Source organism: Eupeodes corollae, chromosome 2 (genome assembly GCF_945859685.1).
Source record: "Eupeodes corollae chromosome 2, idEupCoro1.1, whole genome shotgun sequence".
Lineage (NCBI taxonomy): Eukaryota > Metazoa > Arthropoda > Insecta > Diptera > Syrphidae > Eupeodes > Eupeodes corollae.
In genome coordinates, this window is record NC_079148.1 from 84565711 (window position 1) to 84589591 (window position 23881).

Genomic DNA, 23881 nt, shown 5'->3' on the forward strand with positions numbered 1-23881 from the left:
TGTACCTGCTGAAATTTGATTATTTAGCTGGTGTGATGTAAGGACGTATTTTGTAAAAAAAAAAAACAGAATTAGCTCTTACTCTAATAAAAAAAATACTTACGTTATTTTTTAAGAAAAATATGCAGATTTATTGAGATTTGTTTTTATTATCAAAAATCAGTGGACAAAACACAAATTATAGTTCATTTTTGGTCAACTGAAATTGTATCAATATAACCAAGAACGCCAGCATTGATGATAAAATCTGTAACAACTCGTTAAATTAAATAAAAAATATACATAAATATAAACATTGTTAATAATTATTTACGTTTGGCAAAAGTTTTGCGTTTACATTAAAAAAATGTTTAGCATGAAACACAATAGGCTGATTATTAATTTGAAGCAAAAATGCATCCAATAAATAGTTGGTGTGATCGAAAGTTGAAGAGACCAATATTTGTTGAACAAGTTGCCTAGCAACATCACCCTGAAAACATAAAATCTTACAATAGTAAAATCGATATGTTTAATTTGATTTCAAGTAATTATTAAACAACCTTTTTCTCGCACTTACAGCAAGTATGGCTTAAGGCAAAGAGTAAAAGTGCTATCGGGAATATTGTAACGCAACATTCGTAGATATGGAAGTTGTCTAAAATGTCTTCAAATCCCAAAAATAACCAGTACAAATTGCACGTTATGTCCAAGCTATAATAAACGGTTAATGTTACAATTGACCAACCAAAAGCTTCATTCAAACAAAGCACTAATTTATTCAGTCTAGTGTAGATAGTTTTCAATACAAATATTCTTTCCGTGTTGTCTATTATTTCATAATCTATGTCAGGAATTCTCAGATTGTGTTGGACGATGCTGTTTGAAACTTGTTTTAAAAGCAAATTCATACTGTCAAATCGAAAATTAATAAAGTCAACATAGACGCAGGCTTGTATTAATCTCATCCTGTTAACAACTACTGAAACACTTGCAAGCCAAAAGTACCCAAGATAATCATGAGTAGAGATGATGGTTATATAAGCCCCAAAACAAATGATAATAACAACTGACAATTTGGAATATTTTCTTAAAATATGTTTTCGATCGCTCCGAACTTGAATCCTATGCCCCAGTTTAAATCGAAAAATGTATTCGAGCTCATAAAGTTTGGCAAAGAAATATTCATGTTCCTTTTTTTTCAACAATGACTCTAAGACAACAGTGATATGCCCAACGATTCCTGAAACGAATACCGCTGATGTTGCTAAACTAGATACAACAAATCCTTCACCAAAGATGTCTATTGAAAAACTAAACGCGGTTACTACAATTAAACAAATTACTGTAATTAAACAATAAGCACTTAAAATACGTTGAACATTTGAACTATTTGATATTGGAGCTAAACAGAACAACTTGCAGAGTAAAATGAACTTGTTCTGTGGAAACATGACACTCAACTAAATTGTAATAAAATTAAACATCAATTACAAAAAACCAAAGGATGATTCAAATATATCAGCCTTATATTGCAAGAAACTATTTCTGACTTCCTAATGATATTAAATACGAATGCTATTACGAGTAAATATCAGCTTTGAGTTAAGATTAAAGATTATATCTTCTTTTATAAAAAAATTATATTAAAATAACTACTTGGCAAAGAACCATTTGTACACACATTTTACACCATACATGTAGGTGTAGATATCAAATAAAAGAATTCCTATTTCGTCTATAAAATGGTATGTCCTATGAATGTGGACTGAATAGGAAATAAGAGTGTTTATCGAATTGAAAATTTTAACAATTCTCGACGTTTCAAAGTCCCTAGAACCTAAATAAGAGGTTTTCAGAGATGTCTGTGTATGCGTGTGTATGTACGTACGTTGAACGACCGTACGTTACATCTCTCTCACTGTTGTTGGCAATAAATAAATTAAATCAAATTGGTATAAATTCAACAAACATTCAATCAACGGTTTTTTATAGATCAAAAATACTGCAAGAAAATATTTGTAACTTATAATATTTTGCGAACAAAAAATAATATAATATCTAAAATAATTGTATGCATTAGAGAATAACGTTAATGAAAGTTTTTTTCTGAAAAAATCGAAGTGGCTGTTTGTTTTAACAAACATATTTTTTGCCTAAAAAAATACTAAAGAGAGTTACTTAAAATTGATTTTCGAATATCTAGCGAGAAGTAAGGAATACAGAAAAAATAAGAATCAAGAAAATATGCTACAAAAAATTGGTAAAAACAGATTTTTTATTGTACGCGCACTCTTGGGGATATGAATAACCATATAATGATTATACACAGTGTGAGTAATTAGGAAGGGAGGATAGGATTTGAAAGGAGATACCGTTGCACATTGTGACATAATGAGTGGGAAATATTGACTCTAAAATGGTAAACCATTTCACATTCGTGTAGTGCGTCTAGAAAAAGAATCTTTGTACTTTACAGTACGACTGAAATTGGGATAAAGGGTAAACTGATGAGCTTTCCTGAAAGAACGTGTATTACGGTTGAACTGTTCGAGGGAAAGTAGCGATTAAATAATGAGAGACATGAAAACTTACGACGGTGCTTGAGAGATGCAAACGTTTCAGTAAGACAATGATCACCAATCATTTTCTCTCTTTTGAATTCTGTCCAAGAGACTCAAGTGGGTTATAGGAGCACCTGCCCAAATATGGGAATCGTTCTCAAGTTTGGACGAATATAGGCTTTATAAACTATAGACAGGTCAGAAGGGATAAAACACTTCTTGCATCGCCTTAGAAAATCCAAACATCTTGCGGCATTTTTGGCGACATCGCGTATGTGATCGTTTCACAAAAGGTGGAGATGTTCAGTCTCTTCGATGCAAGTGCCATCTATGAATAATGGCAGGGGGAGTATATCTCGCTTTAACGATACAAGACAGCATTTTGTTTTCACAGCATTAAATTCTACGCTGTTTTATGAGCTTATCGTATTATGCCGTTGCTGTTCCTCATCCGAAGGAGAGGGATGTAAATCTGAAAACAAATATGAAAAGCTAAGAGTACTATCGTCAGCGAAACAATGCATTAGATTAGAAGTTGCAGACAAGAGATCATTAATAAAAATTAAATAGAGTGTTGGAGATTGAACCGAGCCCTGGGTACACCAGCGTTTATTTTGTGGTTTTCAGACTTGAATCCATGCAATACAACTCAAAGAAACAGAGAGAGAGAGAGAGAGATTTCTCTCAATTTATTGAGCTAAATTTGCTATTAATAATTACAATAAATTTTTGATAAATAGGTACATATAAAAGATATATGCTATTTAAAATGGCATTGGCATTTTAATAGATTATTTAACATTTAAATATATTGTTTAACAAAACTTATTATTTCTTTTTTAAATTCGAACTTATTAGTTAATTTTTTAACATTATTTGGTAAATCATTGAAAAGTTTAAATCCTTTATACATATATCAAACTATTTTGAGCTCTTGCATTTATAAATGCTTGTATTGAAAAATTTGAAATGTAATAACTAATCCAATGAAGGAGGAATTCATGACAACCGAATGCTAACATTTTCGATAAGAGAGCCGATGCCGGACAATATTATATATATTTTTAAAAAAAGCACAGACCACTGACAAATTTATGTAACACACTATGAAACCATCTACTGATGTTCATCTTTAAATATGTTCAAGCATTCACATCGATATAAGCGATTCTTGATGACCGAATAAGGGAACAAATATTTGTAAACTCATACCGTCAAATTTGTTTCAGAGCTTTCTCCGATGTGTGAATTGGAACGGATAAAATGGTGCAGATAATTCCTCTACGATCGGTTACCTCGATAGGGGTTATGTTTTATAAGGTTTTAGTAAATTTTCCAATATAACAAAAAACTGGAGATCCGTTCTCAATCCTCGACCTGTAAAGTTTTCAAGTGATTTTTAAACGTTCTTACTATATTTCTAATTCTCCATGAGTAACAAATTAAGAACAAACTATTTCACATCCCAAATTTAATCAGCTAGGTTCCTAAAATTTCGAAAATAAATCAGCTGACATTCATGTGTATATTGCATTAGTCAATAAACAATTCTGTTGATCGTCAAAATTTGTATAATTTCTAATTTTTTTATTTTTAATATAATAAATATTAAATAGTGTTTATTATTTGCATTGTCTTGAAAATGACAGTTGGTGTGCTGAAAAATCATTTAAAATGCTGTGTTCGTTTCTTTAAATACAAATGTATTACAAAATTAACTTTTTTAACTTCCCATAGGAAGTTATTGTAATGGGTCCGATTTTTCAAATTGAAAATTTTGACATTTCTCGATGTTTCAAGGTCAATAGAGTCGAAATAAAAGATTTTTAGAAAGATGTCTGTGCGTGCCTGTGTACGTACGTTCGCGACGTTTTTTTCGTTGTCCATAGCTCAAGAACAAGAAGAGATATCGACTCCAAATGAATTTTGTTGTACAGATAATAAGGCAGAAAGATGCAGAAAGGGCTCTCAAGAAAATTGCGTGGGTGGTTTTTTTACCATAGCAGTTTAAAAAAAAGGTGAACATTTTGGTTAACCCTAAATATCTTACGAACCAAAAACGTTAGAGATTTAAATTAAATTTTATATAATAAACTGTAACGTGATCTCAAAGAAGTATATTTTTTGAAAAAAATATATCTAACGGTTTTTTTTATAAATCAAAAAAAACTGAAAAAAAAAATGTGTCACCTCCAAAATTTAACGACTAAAATATAATTTCATCTCCAAAACAATTTTGAGCAACGGAAAATAATGTTTTTGAAATCTGATAAAATTTTGAAAAAAATCGAATTGACAGTTTTTTTTATAAAAAATAAAAATCTAAAGAAAACATTACTCAAAGTTGGTAAAAATTGAATATCGATTCAATTATCTTTTCAAAAACTTGAAATTTAAGCTTAAAACTTATTTTATCTTATAACAAATATTGTTTTCAACATTCGATAAAATTTTGAAAAAAGTCGAATTGACAGTTTTTTTACAAAAAATAAAAACCTAAAAAAAAAATTAAAAGTTGGTAAAAATTCATTTTCGACTCAAATATCTTTTCAAAACTTTGAGATATTGGCTTATATTCACTTTTATCTTTCAAAAACTATTGTTTTGAACGTGCAATAAGATTTTGAAAAAAAATCTAATTGATAGTTTTTTTTACAAAAAATTAAAAACCGAAAAAAAAAATAACAAAAGTTGGTAAAAATTGAATATCGACTCATATATCTTTTCAAAACTTTGAGATATTGGCTTTAATTTACTTTTATCTTTCAAAAAATATTGTTGTCATCATTCAGTAAAATTTTGAATAAAATCGAATTGACAGTATTTTTACAAAAAATTAAAAACCGAAAAAAAAAATTAAGAGTTGGTAAAAATTGATTTTCGACTAAAATATCTGTTCAAAACTTTGAAATATTGGCTTCAAACTAATTTTATCTTATAATAAATATTGTTTTCAACATTCGGTAAAATTTTGAGAAAAATCGAATTGACAGTTTTTTTACAAAAAATAAAAAACCTAAAAAAATGCATAAAAGTTTTTAAAAATTGATTTTCGACTCAAATATCGTTTCAAAACTTTGAGATATTGGCTTTAATTTACTTTTATCTTTCAAAAAATATTGTTGTTAACATTCAGTAAAATTTTGAAAAAAAAAAACGATAGTTTTGATAGTTTTTGTACAAAAAATTAAAAACCTACACAAATTTAACAAAAGTTGGTAAAAATTGATTTTCGACTCAAATATCTTTTCAAAAATTTTAGATATTGACTTCAAACTTATTTATTTTACAGAAAATATTGTTTTCAATATTCAATCATTTTTATATAAAAATCCAACAGTCCGTTTTTTCATAAAAAATAAAAAAAAAACGCAAATTTTGTAAAATTGATACTAGTACATATAGACAAACTTTTAAGCAAGACAAATCGACAGACTGGATGGGAAGTTATCAGTGTGGGTCGCATCCCAGCCTCTTTTTTTTTAAGATTTCCTCTTGTCGAATTCAAGTCACTTGAAATCACACAATCAATCACACAAACAAACAAACACACAATTTTGATTAAAAAATGTAAAATTTAAGTTTAGACCCCCTCCTATATTAAGAATTGCTTGTTTTAGATATCTCTACAAAATACTATTATCAAATTTAGGCAGCTAAGTCATCGATTCCAATAAAGAATCAATGAATACCTAAAATCCGTCAATTTTTTTTTTGAGACAAATCAATTAAACTTAATATGTAGTTAAAATGAAGTTAAATTTGCTTTTATGATTTGCGTTTCCACTTTCATATTTTCAAAAATTGTAGCTACGTAATGATTTGGAGAAAAATAAAATACATGAAACCTGGCACGTAGTTTTAAATTCTAAATTAAGTCCAAATCGTGTACAAATGCTTGACAAACCGTTTGTATTTTCAATATGATTTGATCCTACATTTATATAAGTATAAACAAGGTTTTTTAGAATTTGCTGGCACTGAGATTGTGAGCTTTAAGAAAAAAACGGTCAAGTTAATTTATAACAATAAACATTTTAGTTTTTGAGGAAATTGAATAAATTATTAAAATTAGTAGGGAATGCGGCCACCAACAAGTCTATCACGTACATATTCGAATTTACCAATGAGTACAATTTATAGTTCAAGAACTTCAAATAAAACGCGTTTTTGGGCGCGACTTCTGCAGGCCCAATGACCATTTGAAACCATATATGAAATCAGCGAGTGGTGGTTACTACGTGCCGACAGACAAATCTTTTTATTATTAACATTACTAAGTCTACCTATTTGTTTTCTTTTACGTCAAAAAGTCGCGCTCCGCTCTTGGTATAATCCTACTTCTTATAATCAATAGCTTTATTCCCAAACAAAAAGGGACTTTCCTAATTTATATGATGCATTTGCACCTTTATAAAAATAAAATAATAATGTAAGTGGTAGTACCCGTGGCATGATGGTAAGCGCGTAGGACTGTCACACTAGAGGTCTTGGGTTCAATCAGCTCCTGCCTGTGCCAACTTAAAAATGATTAGATATATTGGGAAAACTTTTTATTTAAACAAATCTCTGGATCTGAACATACTTCTTACACTATACAAAAATCCTCCAATATCTCTAGACTCCAATAGAAATATTCGCATTTTGTCGAAACGATCGTGCTTTGGTTCAAATCTCTGTAAATCAAAACTATTTTCAATAAAATTGTAGTTTAAAACAACGAATTTATCTTCCGAAAATAAGATCTGTAACGAAAGAAACAAAGTTAGAAGATGTAGACAAATTGAAAAAATTGTAAATCTACTTTGATTTGAACAAGAGCTGGTTCTACGAATTCAGTGTCAACAGTTATTCCAAATACTTTTAATTGGTTTTGGAAATCAATATTTTTAAAGAATCCAAATTTGTATTCATCTGAAAAAAAAAAATTAATAATAGTAACTGATATTTTATTGGGCCACATACCAAATCCCGACAGTCCTTCATATTCATTGTATAAGTTTTCTAATTTATCCATACTAAGATGAAATTCGTTTTCTTGGCCTTTAATTTTTGTAATCAAATCTTGTTCTTCTTGCTTTAAATTCGAAATCTCCTGAGTCTTTTTCTGTATCTCAACAATACTTGCTTGATAAGTTTCTATAGATTTTGAAACCTTAATGCTCAAACACTCGGTTTCTTGAATTTCAGGAGAGATGCATTTACAATTAAGTTTTAATTCTGACAATGCTATTTGTAGTTTTTCCATTGTTAAAAAAAGGAACTCAGGACAATTGGTTTATCTCAATTTTAATAACCGTTCAAAACAAAAATAAAAACAATCAATTCCAAGCTGGTAGCCGCACGCCACTCACTATCAAACAGGGTAATGTCAAATAAGGAATGTTCGATTTGATAATTGGCCAGTTTATATTTCTCAGATCTAAAGCACTATTCACATTCGTAGATTTTAACATTTCTTTCGTATGAGAGTTTTTAATTCGTTGCGAATGAACTTTGACTTTGACACTGTTTTATTTTGTTTGTGTTTATCATTATTGTGTTTTGTTTTGAAACCAACAATTGAGAAAATGCGGTCGAAGCTATATTTGTTTAAAAAAGTTATTGGTGTCCTTGTTAATAAACAAAACAAAAAATAAATTTCATGTGCATCCATTTAATGGAAATCGGAAAATTGAGAGAGAATATGTTTCCTGGAATAATTTTATATATATATGATACTAATTTGAATTTTATTATCAATCAAATTTTCTTTACTGTGGTATATAATTTCTTTATTAAAATATAACTCTTATTTAAAGACTACAAATCTAATTCGACTGGCTTGGGCGCGTCCGTTGAATCGAAAAAAAGACGTTAGAATACAAATTTTTATGAGAGCGAGCCAAACAACCTTTTGTCTCGCTTCTATGTCTCAGGTTTCAGAGTTTCGCGCTCAGCGTGCGACATCTAGCTACGAAACTCTGAAACCTAAACATAAGGGGAATTACACATTATTAATGATAGTTGCCTTAATTTTATACTACAACTCGGCCAATCTGACAATTTGATCGCCCACGATTAAATTAAACAAACAAGTCTTAAGTTATAATCATGAGATGGTAGGTGTCGCCCTTAATCAACCGAACCTTCAGAGTCTCGATTCTTCCAAAGTCGAATATTTCGAGACTCGACAATGCCATCATATGGCAGCTGTGTGATTTGACAACCTTCGATATCGCGTATTACGTATCTATCATTAGGTAGAATTTTGTAAACAACGTATGGGCCTCTGAACTTTGGAACCAATTTCTTATTTACACCGGTTGTTGTATCTACATTTTTTATTACTACATAATCACCCTCATCGTATATACGTGCCGGGTTATTATGCTCATTAAAATATTTAATATTATATTCCTGAATCTTAGTGATTGCTTCTGAAGCCTTTTCTCTTGACAATTCAAGATTTCTTTCCAGTTGACTTAATTGTTTATCATCAAGAAATTCTGTTAATTTGTCGATTACTACTCCCCTTTGGTTAATACCAAATAACAATTGACTTGGTGTATTTTGAATAGCGCGATGTATAGTGTTATTTAGTCCGAATTCTATTTGTGTTAAAGTAACAACCCAATCTGAGTGCTCGATTGGTTCCGAAAGCTTAGCAAGCATGCCAGTTAATACCCTATTGACTCGCTCTACTTGACCATTGGCCTGTGGCGAATGAACTGCCACCTTAACATGATCTATATTCTGGTCTATAACAAATGAACTAAACTCTAGTGATGTAAAGCAGGTTCCCCTATCAGTAATTACTCTTGATGGCCTACTGTAATACTCAAAATATTTTCTTAGTGCTGCACATACTTCTTTTGAGCTTGTAGATACAACTGGGTATAATTTAGTGAACTTTGTAAATGCATCTATTACCACTAATATATGTTTTCTCTTTGACTTTATTGAAGGGAGAGGACCAAGATGATCCAAGTGTATTGTATGGAATGGAATGGGCTCCTTAGGAATATTGAACAAATTGCGTATATTAGATCGAACTGGTGCTGAGTGCATTATGCAACGGATACAATTTTTAATGTATTTTTCAACTTTTTCCTGAACATTCGGAAACCAATAGTGACGGCCAATTTGATCAGAGCTTTTTGTTACACCTAAATGCCCAATTTTCTCATGGATCATTCTTATAACATTAGTTTCCATTTCAGATGGGACATAGAATCGAAGTTTACCATTTTTATTTTTTTTGAAGACAATACCATCCTGAACTAAAAACGAATTATTATCTTTTAAATATAGTTTGTTTTTCATTTCCAAAATCTTTACATCTCGATTTTGGGCTGCTCTGAGTTGGAAATCAACATCCTCAGAGTCAATAACGGATATAACATTACATCTGCTTAAGGCATCAACATGATTCATATTGGCACCACTACGATGTTTGACCTTATAATCATAATCCTCCAGCTCTAAGGCCCATCGAGCAATTCTATGATTAACATTCTTTTTGTTCAGTGTCATTGTTAAAGAACTGCAATCAGTTACGATTGTAAAAGGAATACCTTGCAAATAAACACGGAACCGACGTAAAGCTGAAATTATGGCTAAAGTTTCCAATTCAAAACTATGGTATTTGGCCTCTTGATCAGTGGTGCTTTTAGAGAAGAATGCTACCGGATGTAATTTATCATCTTCTTGTCGTTGGAGTAGAACTGCACCATACCCTAATGAACTTGCATCGCAATGCAGTTCTGTTTCTTTCCTTGGACTATAGATTGCCAATACAGGTGGAGATGTTAACCGTTCCTTTAAAGTCTGAAAAACATCTTCGCATTCGGAAGTAAATCTAAAAGGAGTTTCAGCTTTTAATAAATTATAAAGAGGTCTTGCTATTCTTGAAAAGGATTCGACAAACCTGCGAAAGTATGAACAAAGTCCTAAAAATGAATGCAATTTCTTTCTGTCTTTAGGCACAGGATATTGAGCAATCGCTCGAATATGGGAATCACTAGGTTGGATGCCATGTTCCGTTACTTTAAACCCTAAGTAATCAAGTTTCGAATATGCAAAGCGACATTTTGACAAGTTGAGCTCCAACCCATTCTTCGCTACACAACATAAAATTTTAGTAAGTATCTCAAAATGTTCAGTAATAGTTTTACTAGCAATTAATATATCATCTAGGTAGACAACTATATCTCCTCTGTCTATAAATTCACGAAAAATTTGAATTATGAATCTCTGAAAAACACTGGGCGCATTCTTAAGGCCGAAAGGCATTTTAAGAAATTCCCATTGACCGTTCGGGGTTACGAAAGATGTTAATTGTGTTGAATCTGCTGCTACCTTTACCTGGTAAAACCCACTCTTAAGGTCTAATAAGGTCATAACCTTCTTCCCCTCCAGGTATTCAATGCAATCGTCTATCAATGGTATTGGATGAGGATCTCTTACTGTACGTTTGTTCAATGCTCGATAGTCTATACACATTCTGGTTTCACCAGATTTTTTCTTAACTAAAACTATTGGTGCAGCATACGGAGAACTACTTGGCTGAATAATTCGTTTTTCCAATAGGTCTTTTATTATTTCACTCACAGTACCTTTTTCTGAGACTGATAGCCTTCGCGGAGCAAAACAAACAGGAATATCAGATGTAAGTCTAATGTGCATCTCAAAATCCTTTGGTGAAACCATAGTTTTATCAAAATTCAAATAATTTTGAGATACTATATTTTTAATAGTTTTTGAAATGTCTAAACTAAGATTTGAATCAATATCTATATAATCTTTTCTATCCCATATAATCTCAAAAGCATGGCAGCCAAATAAATCACTATCTACCTCAACATTATTGTATTCTCTCTTCACATCAAGATCGTCTTTAAGCTTAATCCGATCATGATCAAATGTATTCAACTTGTCTTTGAAGCAATCACTAAGTTCTTTAGGTTGTATCTTTAATTCACCGGCTAATACGCTGCTCCCAAAAACATCATTTATGTTGTTCTTATAATGACTACACTCTGAAGGTTCGGTTTTTTCATCAGAATAAGTGCACATATACAATTGGTTAGAAAGAAAAACTTTATTCGAACAAATTTCATTTTGACACTGCTCAGAAGTTATATTAACTTTATTACAGTTCATGTTAAGTTTTATATTAAAGATTTCAAGGAGATCACGACCAATAAGTAAAGGTATAGGAGTTACTTCATCTGGAATAACCATAAGGGAAACAAGATTTAAATTATCTTTTATATTAATATAACAATTAATCGTACCGTACGTAAAGAGTTTAATGTTTCCTAATCCTTTAAATCTTGAATACGTTAATGATTCTTGAACGTTAATTTCTTCAGGCAGAACAGACTTTCGTATGAAACTAATCGGACTACCGGTATCCAAAAGAGAACAACAATCGATAAATTTTGTGCACTTATTCTTATTTGTCATAAAGGCGACACTCACCATCTGAACAGCATCCAAACTCTGAGTCAGCTCCTTGGTGTCATCATGTAGGGCATCCCGGTTCACGGCTCCAACTCTGGTCTTCACAATATAAGGGCAGTTTTTGTAAGTGTGCCCCTCGTCAGCACATTTGAAACAGGATCCAGCTGGTCGTTGCTCCTTTGGACATTTTGCTGCGATGTGCCCATACTTTGAGCAATTAAAACATCTCTTGGACTGCTCGTTGTTTGATGCTGAAGTTGAGGGAACCATATTTCCTCCAGAAGTTGTTGCCCTAGCAACCATAGTCCTCGGAACTCTTCTTTTTTCGTATCGTGGCAAGAGGTTTTTGAGCTCTACTATAGTTTTGGCGGCAAAAAGAATAGAGACATTTGCTGGTGAATCCCTCAAACCATCGATAATGAATTCGATCAACTCTGCCTCATCGATTTCAGCATGTGACCCAAGTTCTTGCATACATATGACATATCGAAGAAGTGGCTCGCCCTGACGACGTACTCTCTCACTCAGTTGACGATAGACCTGCTGTCTGCTCATCTTATGGTCGAATTCTTTGATAAGTATTTGCTTCAAAGAATCCCAGTTGTCAACGTAGACCGTGCGTAACAGCATTTTCGCAGTTCCCTGCATGAGACGGCGTGCAGACAAGTACTTGCATCGGTCATCGCATCCCAGCGAGTCGGTCACATCTTCGTAGTCAACTATCCATTTAGTGATGCTGTATGGATCGTCACCGTTGAATGCAGGAACAGCATTTTCGATGTCTGAGAAGTCCACTGCACGCCATGGTGCAACCGAAGATGTTGTGGGCGCTTCCATCTGGTCCAATTCTTTCCTTAGCTCAAGGATTTTTTTCCGACGCTCAAGTCTGGCCAGCTCTTGTTCTTCTTCCAAGTCTTGGACATCAGAAGCTGTATTACTGTGCCTGTTATCAGAAGCGGCCAGTGTTTCGGAAGTATTCTCTCCATTCGGAGATGCAGAAGGTGGAGTTTCCTCGGTTAGCTCAGCAGAAGGTGGAGTTTTCTCAGTTAACTCACCAGAAGGTTGTTGGGGTGCCACTGTAACTGTACTTTCATACAATGCCCGAAGTTGAGCTAGAGAAGCCGTGTCTGGCACATCTACTCCAGCGCTCTGAAGTGCTTCAACCAATTGTGCTTTGTTGAGTTTTGTCATAGCTGGCTTTAAATCCGCAAAAAGAGGTAATATACACAATAATTTAGTTTTCTTTTGGTGTATTACCCCACATCTGACGTTGTGGTATATAATTTCTTTATTAAAATATAACTCTTATTTAAAGACTACAAATCTAATTCGACTGGCTTGGGCGCGTCCGTTGAATCGAAAAAAAGACGTTAGAATACAAATTTTTATGAGAGCGAGCCAAACAACCTTTTGTCTCGCTTCTATGTCTCAGGTTTCAGAGTTTCGCGCTCAGCGTGCGACATCTAGCTACGAAACTCTGAAACCTAAACATAAGGGGAATTACACATTATTAATGATAGTTGCCTTAATTTTATACTACATTACCTTTTTATCCATATTTTTTCAAGGAGCCACAGCCGAACACCATTCACCACCGAAACCAAAACAACAATGATTTTTTTAGGTAAGTACTCGCGATTATTTTATTCGTTGCAAGTATGGATAATGTGGAACGCGAATAAAGTTTGACAGTTCGTATAACTACAATTTTTTTCGCTACGAATAAATTTGTTTATGTATTAATATATGATATTGAAAAGTAAAAGTATGTATCATAAATCAAATAGAAACTATATTGCTATCTTTTTGTTAAGAATTTGTGTGGAAATATGTCTTCAATCGTATATAAACTCACATTTTGTAATTCATTCGTCATTCATTGGTCGCGCTCATGTGAATACTGAATTTCCATATTCTTAGAAAAATAAGCACTTCTGAGAACTGAACTTGTATGATTCGATTTCTAGAGAATTCTCAATCGCATAATTCCAGAAATTATGAAAAGAAATGCAAAGCTTACTTGATTGTGAGAACGAATTGAGAATAGTGTTTACAATGTATATATTATGTTTATAACAGATGTATGTGCGTTAATTGTTTATGAAACTGTCAAATCAAATCCAAATTTGAGAAAAGCATTCCCGATCGATTAGTTTTAAAAAAACTCTATTTTGTTATTATATGCATCAAAGGATTTCCGGTTTACAACAATAAATGCCGATTACAGAATCTGTTGATTGAGTTGAATGATAAAAATGTCAAAATTGGAGGGGCAACTTTCCATTACCGCAGCACGAATTTCTTTCAGATTTTGTACAGTTAGGTAGGGGTCTCAATAGAACATATTTTTAATATTAAGGAGAAGAAACACCTTTAAGTCATAGAAACAAATATTTTCTTTTTCGGACTCAATCTTACTTTTTTGTATTGCATTTTTCGAGCCTAAAACAAGTTTTTTTTTAATTGATAGCACGGCGTACTAACATCTAGTTATGTAAACAAACCCCCTGCTTGGGCTCACTATAGTATTTGGGTTGGGTGCGAGTTTGGGTATATGCAAAGTACTTTTTGCATTTGAGCACTAAATCAAAGAAATCAAAAAAAAACAAGTATTGCAACACTGAACCAAAAACAGGGAAGAAATGTCAAAATTAAACATTTTTTGTGTTTTGTATGTAAAATAGTGAACTTTGAAAATTAATTAAAAATAGAAATAAATGTGCCCTCGTTCTAGAATTGCTATAGTTATTATTTATTTGCACATATCTATCTAATAAAAAAACCACAAGTCAAAATTCGTGCTGCGGTAATGGAAAGTTGAGCCATTTAGTGGATAAATATGGTTTTTCTGATGTAAAAAAAGTAAAGAATTCCAAACTCAACAACTACTAGAAAATGTAGTTGTTAGTTGCAGTAGGCAGGAATTTGGAGCAACTTAGGTTATTGGCAACTTAGTTTCTCAGTGGGTACGTGGTCTAAGAATAATAGAATCAAAATACAATTCTCTAGAGTGTTTTTGATAGGGATAGTGTTTTTGGATTTGCTTCGTTTCATGCTCTTGTACAGCACTCAATCCACATACAGTGTTTTTGTATGAAGATCCTTGTGTACAAAAACACTCTAATATAGATATTATATAGAGTGTTTTTGCTTGTGTACACTCTCTAAAATCCAAAGATGAAAATCAAAATCACTGATTTTTATAAAAAAACTCCATATGAAGATATATATCCATGGTGCCTGACTTGGTTTGCCTACAAGCCAAATCGAACAAATCTTAATTAATTTTATGTATGCGTGGAAACAAGCCAAAAATTGGTGTTGGAATACACATGTAACATGTTTTTATCGACATTACAAATGCAACAATATAAACAAATGGGTTTTGGCCTTAGGCGATACGTACGAAGGATTTATACCAAAAACAATATAAATTCATTTATAGTGTATTTTTGAGTTTTTTCATGTATAGAGTACTTTTGACAGCAGTTGTCATTTGCATCAACACAAAATCAAAAACAAAACAAAACTGTCACTTCCCTGAAATCGCGTCGCGGTCGTGTGATTAACATTTTATGTTTTCCACTGAAAAAAGTCGTAAATATTAAAAAAGAATAATCATTCTACACGTTTATCTTTTAAGTATATATGGAGGTCAAAACTTAAGTTAAGCATTGTTTACTGTTTAAACGTTTGGGACGATTTTTGTAAATTTAGATTTCACCTAAGCGCCAGGCATGAGTCGTACAAGGAAAGCACCACCTTATTGCATTCGGTATATGTACAGAGCCATATCGGCTGCAAAATTTGAACAGTTAACTCTTGATCAATTAGTAAAAATCTTGAAAAACGATGCTTTAGTAAACGATGGTAAGAAAATTGGTCATTCCTATATACTCAATTAGCTTTGGATTATGGGTCTTGCTCATGTTTACAGAAACGGCTACGAGGATGATCACTCAATGTATCAATGATAAAGTTCTCATTCCGGTTGTGGTGGACCAAGGGCGAGGCTCTCCCCGTCTTAAAGTTGTCGAGGGAAGACCACTTAGTCTGCCGACACCGATTGAAATCCCGGTAAATTCTAACGGTATTGCCTTTGGTTCACATCTGATGTTTCGTTTGCAGGTACCTCAACACGATCATTACTGCTTCGAATGTCACTTACCTGGAAACTTGGAACAGTGTTCAAAGTGTCCCAGAGCATTTCATGGTGAATGTTATCGGAAAGATCCTGAGAAACCTAACTACGAAATTCCATCGGCAAAAGTGCAAAAAAATCCTCTGCCTGAGTTCAGTCCTGATTGCGAACAAGATACAAATTGTTCTTATTCCGAACCGGAATTTAAGTCCTTGACAAATGATCTTGCAGTCAATGATGTTAATGTAATAATTGACTTAATCAGCCCACAGAGCGCTCCATTAGAAGAAAATAAAGGAAATTTTGATTTGAAAGAGGAAATGAAATCTAAGGTTGATGTTATGTGTTTGGGTGAAACTCGACCACCAAATCGAAGTAGGCGATTATACGGGTCGAGTTTATATACAAAAAATGAAGTGATCACAACCGAGGAGGATGATGATCCGGAGCTTGGACTTTGTACTTGTTGCCGGTTGTCAAAATGTGCAGCATTGCGAAATCCGCCCAATCTAGAATCAGATGAACTTTGCTATTTGCTCAATTTCACTTACCAACGAAATATCACATGGGTAAGTATTTACACATAAAATAATAAAATGATTTCTCAAAGGCAGCACAATACATATTAGATTGGTGTATCTTTTGTAGTCAAATTCTATTCAAATGCTAGCCAATATATTCAACTGTTCTCTCTTGTTATTTAGTGTTTTTCGGGTTCCTCTATGTTAACAAGTTTGTTTAAAATTCCTTTACATGTATGAAATATTTGAAATACCGTTGTAGTTTATTAGACAGAAACTTAAAATAAATGATGATCGCAAGATTTTGCAAATCATGGGTTTTGACAAATTTATTCATTCATTTTTCCAATGCTCATTTTATTATCGAATTCTTATGTTTAGGTAAATACTTTTTAGAGTACAGGTACAATTCCAAGAGACAATCTCCAGGTCTTCATTTGAAAAAGTTGTCGCAACAATCTATGATGTCAGCTTAGTTATGCTTTTTAAAAAGGTTCTATAACTCATGATGTTTCCGAGGTTTTTTTCGTTGGGGTACCTTAATTTATTTCTTCTTTGGAGTGTTAGGGTCGCTATTATGTCAATACGTAATTACTATCTTCCATGCAATTTTATTGTATATACATATGTGTATATTTCAACTGTTTTTTCTATTTCTATATTTTTGTTACGGCTACAGTTTCATAGTGTTCTCAATGAACATAAAAACAGCACAAGTTTTTTTTTATCTGTAAGATTTTGCGCTCTTCCAAGAAATTTAAAAGTTTTTCCTTTCAGTTTACAGTTTTTGAGTTGTTTCATTCGATTATTCAAATGACTTTCAGGTCTCTGACAATGTTCATTCCAAGGTCATGGAAACGCTGATTAATTATCACCTCAAGAAATATCTTGAAGATCGAAAGCTTCTTAATGACCGTCAGTACGGCTTTCGAAGCAATAGGTCCACTGATGATCTCATGGTTTATCTCATCGAACAGTGGGGCAAATCTTTACATCACTTTGGTGAAAGTAAGATTATTGCACTAGATATTTCAAAAGTATTTGATAGGGTTTGGTATCAGGCTCTCTTATCGAAAATGCGTGCTTTCGGTTTTCATGAATCCCTGCTTCATTGGATTAGTAATTACTTTTCGGATCGTTCGATACAAGTATCTCCAACACTTTTCTCATTTTTACTAATGATCTCTTGTCTGCAACTTCTAATCCAATACATTGTTTCGCTGACGATAGTACTCTTAGCTTTTCATATTTGTTTTCAGACTCACATCCCTCTTCTTCGGATGTAGAACTGCAACGACAAAATATGATAAACTCAATAAATTCCGACTTAAACAGCATTCTACAATGGGGATTAAAAAACCGCGTGGAATTTAATGCTTCGAAAACCCAATGTTCTCTTGTATCGTTAAAGCGAGATATACACCCCTTGCCATTATTCATGGATAGCACTTGCATCGAGAAGACTGAACATCGCGATATTCTCGGTATGTGTATTACCAACCACCTCTTGTGGAACGATCACATACGCGATGACGCCAAAAATGCCGCAAGGTGTTTAGGTTTACTTAGGCGATGCACGAAATGTTTCACACCTTCTAATCTGGCTGTTATCTGTTGATTATAACTCCCATCTCTGGGCTGGTGCTCCTGCAACTTACTTAAGCCTCTTGGCTTGGTTTCTTGTCTCACCCTCTTTTACCGATAGTGTAACGGTTTATACTCTAGTGAAATAGCCAGCTGCATTCCTCCCCTTAAACAGTTCAATCGTAATACTCGCGCTTCTAAGGATGCTCAACACTATACCCTCGAGTCCAACATCGGCCGTACTGTCAAATACAGAGATTCGTTACTTAGACGTACTACACGAATGTGGAATACCTCACCACACTCTGTCTTTCCTAGTCATTGCAATATTCAGGAATTAAAAACAAATGTGCACCGACATCTCCTTTTAAATCCTCTCTCCTCTTCCTAGTGCTCACACTACCTCTGCATAATAAGGGTAGTAAAATCCCCTTAAGTGTGTGCTTATTGTAAAAAAAGTACAGAAGCACTCTAAAACCAAATCGTTTCTTTTACTCATGCTACCCATTTTGGGTAGCATGAATGTCAACTTTCTTCCACAATGTTTAGTAAATATTTTTGAGACGTAACTCTTGAACCAGTCGATCCGTAAAAAATACTTAGCATTAAAAACAAGGAAGACATGTTCACGATAAAAAAGCGTTAAATGACTTTTTGGCTTGCTCTCCGCATCTAATCCAGTACCAACTAACATTGTTTCTACACTAAAAATATAAACCGTTGTATCGCGTGGCGTAAAATTGTTGTTTTTACACAGAATCTTTTTTATTACAAAGACAAATAATTCAAAGAAATAATACATCTTTTTGCTGTATTGTGTTTAAACAAAAGCAATAACACAAGATTTTCAAACATTAATTTTAGTAGTCAATATGTACATCGGCTGCTGTTATTATCCAATTAATTGTACTGAAATGGTATTAAACAAAGTGGTAGATATGGCGGTTACTCTGAATAGAATTAGACTTCTCTGTGTAAATGCCTTACTTCTGTAACGAATTTTTGGGTTTATATAAAGAACTATTACATAATCAATGCATTCATACTACTAAACAAATATATTTACTATTATTTTTTATCTATTTATTATGTTGGCTTTTAAGATAACACCAGAAACAATTGCTTATCTTGATTTATTGGTTTCGAAAGACAGCGAACTTGAAGTTCTTCAAAAAGTCTTACTCCGGATACCAACTGCTCCTAAAAACATTTCTCAAAAAATTGAATCCCGTCAATACAAGTACTTAATGGAAATTCTTATCGACATACTTGATCTGCAGCACAATATAGGTGTTTTATTCGGCGGTAAGTAATTTAGCGCTATTCATTTATATATTTATATAAAGTCTAAACAAAGAAATTTTGAAAAACAAATGGGATATTAATTTCACTTTCAATAATTTTTGCCACAAAAATAAGTAATTTGAGTAATTCATCTTCTCTCTTTAATTAAACCTTATGAAATACTTTTTGTTTTTAAATAAAAACATAAGATAAATGTGATCCCTTGGTATGATGGTTAGTGCGTTGGACTGTCATGCCAAAGGTTTTGGGTTCGACCTCTGTCTGTGCCATCTAAAAAAAGCTTTTTCATGGGAGGATTTGACAAATCCTCCGAGAGTAATTCTTGTCATGAAAAGTGCTTTCTTAAATTAGCCGTTCGAATTCGGCTTTAAATTGTAGGTTCTCTCCATCCCCGACAATATTACTCGCACACAGGAATGGTTGAGCGTTGTAAGTCACTAGGCCCTAGTTCTCAACGGACTGTTTCGCCACCTAATCTATTATTTTTAATAAATTTAAAAAAAATTGTCACTTTTAATGAAAACTGTAAATACTGACCATCTTGAGTATTGGACTCATTTTTTTAATTGATCCCGTAATATTTTTCATGACGCAGATATTTTTTTTTAATCAGCGTTTTTTGTTTTGATATATTTTTTTTTTATTCAGCGTTTTTTGTTTTGATTTTCAAATTTTTAAACATTTCCGACTGTTCAAAGTGATTTTTTAACCTGTCAAGATTATGTTTAAATTTTTTAAGAAATGTACTTACATTTTTTTACACAAATAATTTTTTAAGATTCAACTGAAATGGATTCAACTAAATGGCTAGTTCGTGATATAACTCATGATTTAGCAGAGATCGGTCGATGTCCTGATTGTTACCGCTACTCTAACCAAAAAAAATCAAAAGGTTGGTTTTGCAAGCCATGTGTGCAACGTCATGAATTGGTTTTTGCAAAACATCCTGGTTTCCCATTTTGGCCAGCAAAAGTAATTCGGGTTTTACCAAATAATAAGTATGATGTAAGATTTTTTGGTGGAGATCATTCACGAGCTTTAGTGGATGTTAAAAACATTCGATCAATTGATACTGATCCTAAACAACTGAAACTCCATAAAGGACATGCATTGAAAACAGCTATGGAAGAACTTAAACATCATCAACTACTATTGCACTATCCGCCAAGTCAATTCTCTTTTCGAGCAGATAGAGCACAAGTGCAGGCGATTTTGGAGAGTGTCTTATTGGGAGCCAATCCACAAAGACAACGTCGTTTAGATTTTGCACAAACTTCAACGCAGGCGGAACAAGATATTGATAAACAATCAATGATAGTTACCCAAAGTACGTCTAGAAAAAGGTGAGTTGATGTTAAAATTTTTTTTAAGGCAAGACATATAATCTTTCAAAAAACTTTTAGAAAGAGATACAAATTTCAATTCCGAGTTTAAAGATTTGTGTGTATATGAAAAGACTTTAAGGGCATATTGTTTCAGACAATTCACAAAAATGTTTCCTTTTAATCAGGGTTGGGAACAACCTGAAAAGTATGCTGATAAATGTTTTGTAGGTTTGTGAGAGTAAAGAATAAATCGTAATTACACTTTCGAAGACGCCAAGAAAAGCTCTTCACTGAGTAAATAGACTAACGTAATTTTTGTTAATACATATTGATTTTCCGATCACTTTTAATTGTTACATCTCCATTCTTACCCAAGTGACCAATTCAATAATCTTAGGTTAGCTTATAGTGGCTGTCCAAGATGGAAACGGACACACTTAGACCAGTTTGATGCCCCATTGTGATACCACATGAATCTTGAGGCTTCCTCCTAAGCTCAATGGAACCAGCTTGAGTCCCTTACGAAACGTAAGAGGCTGATTATACCGATATGATTCGTTTAGATCGTTAAAGAAGAATTCTCCTAGGTAATTCTTGCGTTTTCGAGCTAGAGCAGGGCCTGTGCAGAGAAGATGAACAACCGTTTCTTCCTCTTCCTCGTCCATACAGCTTCTGCAAAAGTCATTTGAGAATACGCCTAGTCTCGTGGCGCGCTTTCCTATTAGACAGTATCCGGTTATGACACCTATTATCGATCTTATATGCGATCTGCTTAGAGAGAGCAAGCACCTTGAACGTTTTAAATCCAGTGTTCAATAATCTTAGTAAAAAAAGAAAAGATTTCGTACAACATAATTATAAAGATTTAATTTTAAGATGATTTTTTAAAATGTGTTTCTTAATTAAATATGTATGTATTCAAAATTTGTACCTTATTTTTTAGGGAACAATCGTTTATACGTATGTATATAATAATAATGTACATCTGTACGTTGTTTGTATATGTATGTATATATGTTATAGTCTAGACTTAGCCAGTTTTTTTATGATGAGCTTAGAAAAGACCTAGATATAGCTTTTAAATTAGCTTTACAAAAGGAACTCAATCATGATTTAATAAGATGTTTCAAAATTAGAGAATAAAGACGGAAATCCATTAAAAATTTCTTTACAATTTCTACCTATTAAAAAGAGAGAAGAAGAGACAAACGATCTCTAAACATTAATCTTAAAAGCTGAAATATTAAAACTAATCGTTTTTAATAAATTCCAATTATAAAGATACCTAGTTTTACAAGTTATAGGCTTTTAAAATGTATGAATCAGTCCTATATGCATCTCATAAATGTAAGTCGTATAACTGTGGTTATACAGTGACGAACAAAAGTTGTTAATTGTTTGTTTAAAATTGCATCTTAAATGTACATTTATCCTTAATTTTAATGTATGTTTAAATACATTCTTTTTATAAAAATGTATCATTTATGAAATAAATACAAAACTTAAAAAAGAAATTGAATTTTAATTGGTTTGTTAATTTAAAATATTCATCTTTCTCTTATATGTAGTTAGGGAAATAAGTTAATAATTAGCACGACCAAAAAAATACTATCGCCCATTTCTATACATTTGACAATTTTTGCTCGTCACTGCATCTCTTATGAGTGCATTACAAATAATTAAAACTAATAATCTAAGAGCTTAAAGCATTGAGACGAAAAGGGACATGCCTTTATTTTAACATCCGTTATCAAGTATAGGTGTTTGTTTACTTTCTTCGTTAAGAAGCAAATGGGTTTTTGATAAGAATGAAAACAATTCAGCCCCCAAAAAAGTAAATAGTTAGGGAACTAAAAATGTACTATAGTTTAGTGTAAGTTAATAATAATAATAAGGATTTTATTAAAACAAATATTACAAGTAATTCATTATTTTAACTTAATTTCTTTACCGCGCAGTTTTCGTGCAAAATATTAAAACAACTAATAATTATATTATTCTTATTATTTTAGAAGACACGAAAATTCGTCAACTTCAAAAAGTTCTACCCAAACATTATCTAATGAAGAAATCCTTACATCTTTGGAAGTGCAGAAGGTAGTTCGAACATATACATTAAACAGATTGTTTAATTTTTCTTTCCTAGCTACAAAAAGAGCTCGATGAAGCTCTCAAAATTATAAAAGAGAAAAAAAAGAAGCAGGCAGACCTTTGCAGTCAAATAAAGAGCTTTAAAGAAGATATCGCTAGAATGGAACGCAACATGGAAACTATTAAAAGAAAACAATGGGTAAGTAAAAATGTTACACCAAATTTATAGATTAAAGTAAATATTGTTTGTTCATAGTGCTATTGGTGTTTCAATGAGGCAATACTTCTTTGCTGTTTCAAAGCTTCGTACTGCTCGGAAGAGTGTCAGAAAGCTCATTGGGAAGATGGGCATAGTAAAGTTTGCAAAAACAGAGACTTGCATTGACGATGGCGTATGTAAATACAAATAAAAAAAAAAAACAAATAAAGTGAATATGAAAAACATCAAATCTAACGATTTAATACAAGAAATGAATTGCACAATACAGAGGCTTACACGATCGATCAGACACATGAACTGTATAATAATTCATGTTTAAAAGAAAAGTAATCTACCCATTTATTAATTGGTTGATTGTTTTGTTACAAACATTTTTTGCCGACGATTCTAATGAAGTATGATTTTGTACTTATTATTAAGCACTCTAATATCTACCAAGTTAACAAAAGTAATAAATCTTTTATCAAAAAGAAAAAATCTGTAAATGAATAAAAAATATTATAAGACTTAGTTTTCTTTTCACTACATTACCTTACATTGAATACATATATTTTTTTATTATTATTATTTTTGAAAATGAGTTAATTTCGTTTCAAAATTTTTCAATTAATATACACATTTAAGATTTTGAAATTCATTCAATCATATTGCTTTATCTCTTACGTTAACAAGGCCTGTCCCTGTGGTACTATTGGTACGCAATA

At 32.4% G+C, this 23881-nt stretch overlaps 2 protein-coding genes across 10 annotated transcripts; one reads left to right on the forward strand and one right to left on the reverse strand.

Moving 5' to 3' along the window:
• Positions 1-129: 129 nt before the first annotated feature.
• On the reverse strand, positions 130-7913 carry LOC129944313 (putative gustatory receptor 39b). 8 transcript variants are annotated; one of them, XR_008781417.1, is made up of 5 exons: positions 7509-7913; positions 7348-7457; positions 7129-7288; positions 6990-7054; positions 333-472 (listed from the first exon to the last, which is right to left on the reverse strand). XR_008781417.1 is itself a non-coding variant. In XM_056053661.1 (4 exons), exons 1-4 carry the CDS (start codon positions 7789-7791, stop codon positions 468-470), a joined length of 558 nt encoding a protein of 185 aa, XP_055909636.1. In that variant the 5' UTR covers positions 7792-7913; the 3' UTR covers positions 332-467. The 8 variants fall into 8 exon arrangements, 4 of the variants coding, with proteins under 4 accessions (XP_055909633.1, XP_055909636.1, XP_055909635.1 ...); XR_008781415.1 differs by having other exon boundaries at positions 6990-7063; XR_008781418.1 differs by lacking the exon at positions 333-472 and adding an exon at positions 561-693.
• A 7128-nt stretch (positions 7914-15041) lies between these two features.
• On the forward strand, positions 15042-23687 carry LOC129945692 (zinc finger MYND domain-containing protein 11). Of its 2 annotated transcripts, XM_056055548.1 has the most exons (9): positions 15042-15640; positions 15708-15860; positions 15928-16067; positions 16119-16700; positions 19340-19541; positions 20320-20884; positions 22879-22963; positions 23013-23156; positions 23214-23687. In XM_056055548.1, the coding sequence occupies exons 2-9, from the start codon at positions 15728-15730 to the stop codon at positions 23340-23342; spliced, it is 1980 nt and encodes a 659-aa protein (XP_055911523.1). In that variant the 5' UTR covers positions 15042-15640; positions 15708-15727; the 3' UTR covers positions 23343-23687. The 2 variants fall into 2 exon arrangements, with proteins under 2 accessions (XP_055911523.1, XP_055911522.1); XM_056055547.1 differs by having other exon boundaries at positions 15042-15860.
• The last annotated feature ends 194 nt before the right edge of the window (positions 23688-23881 follow it).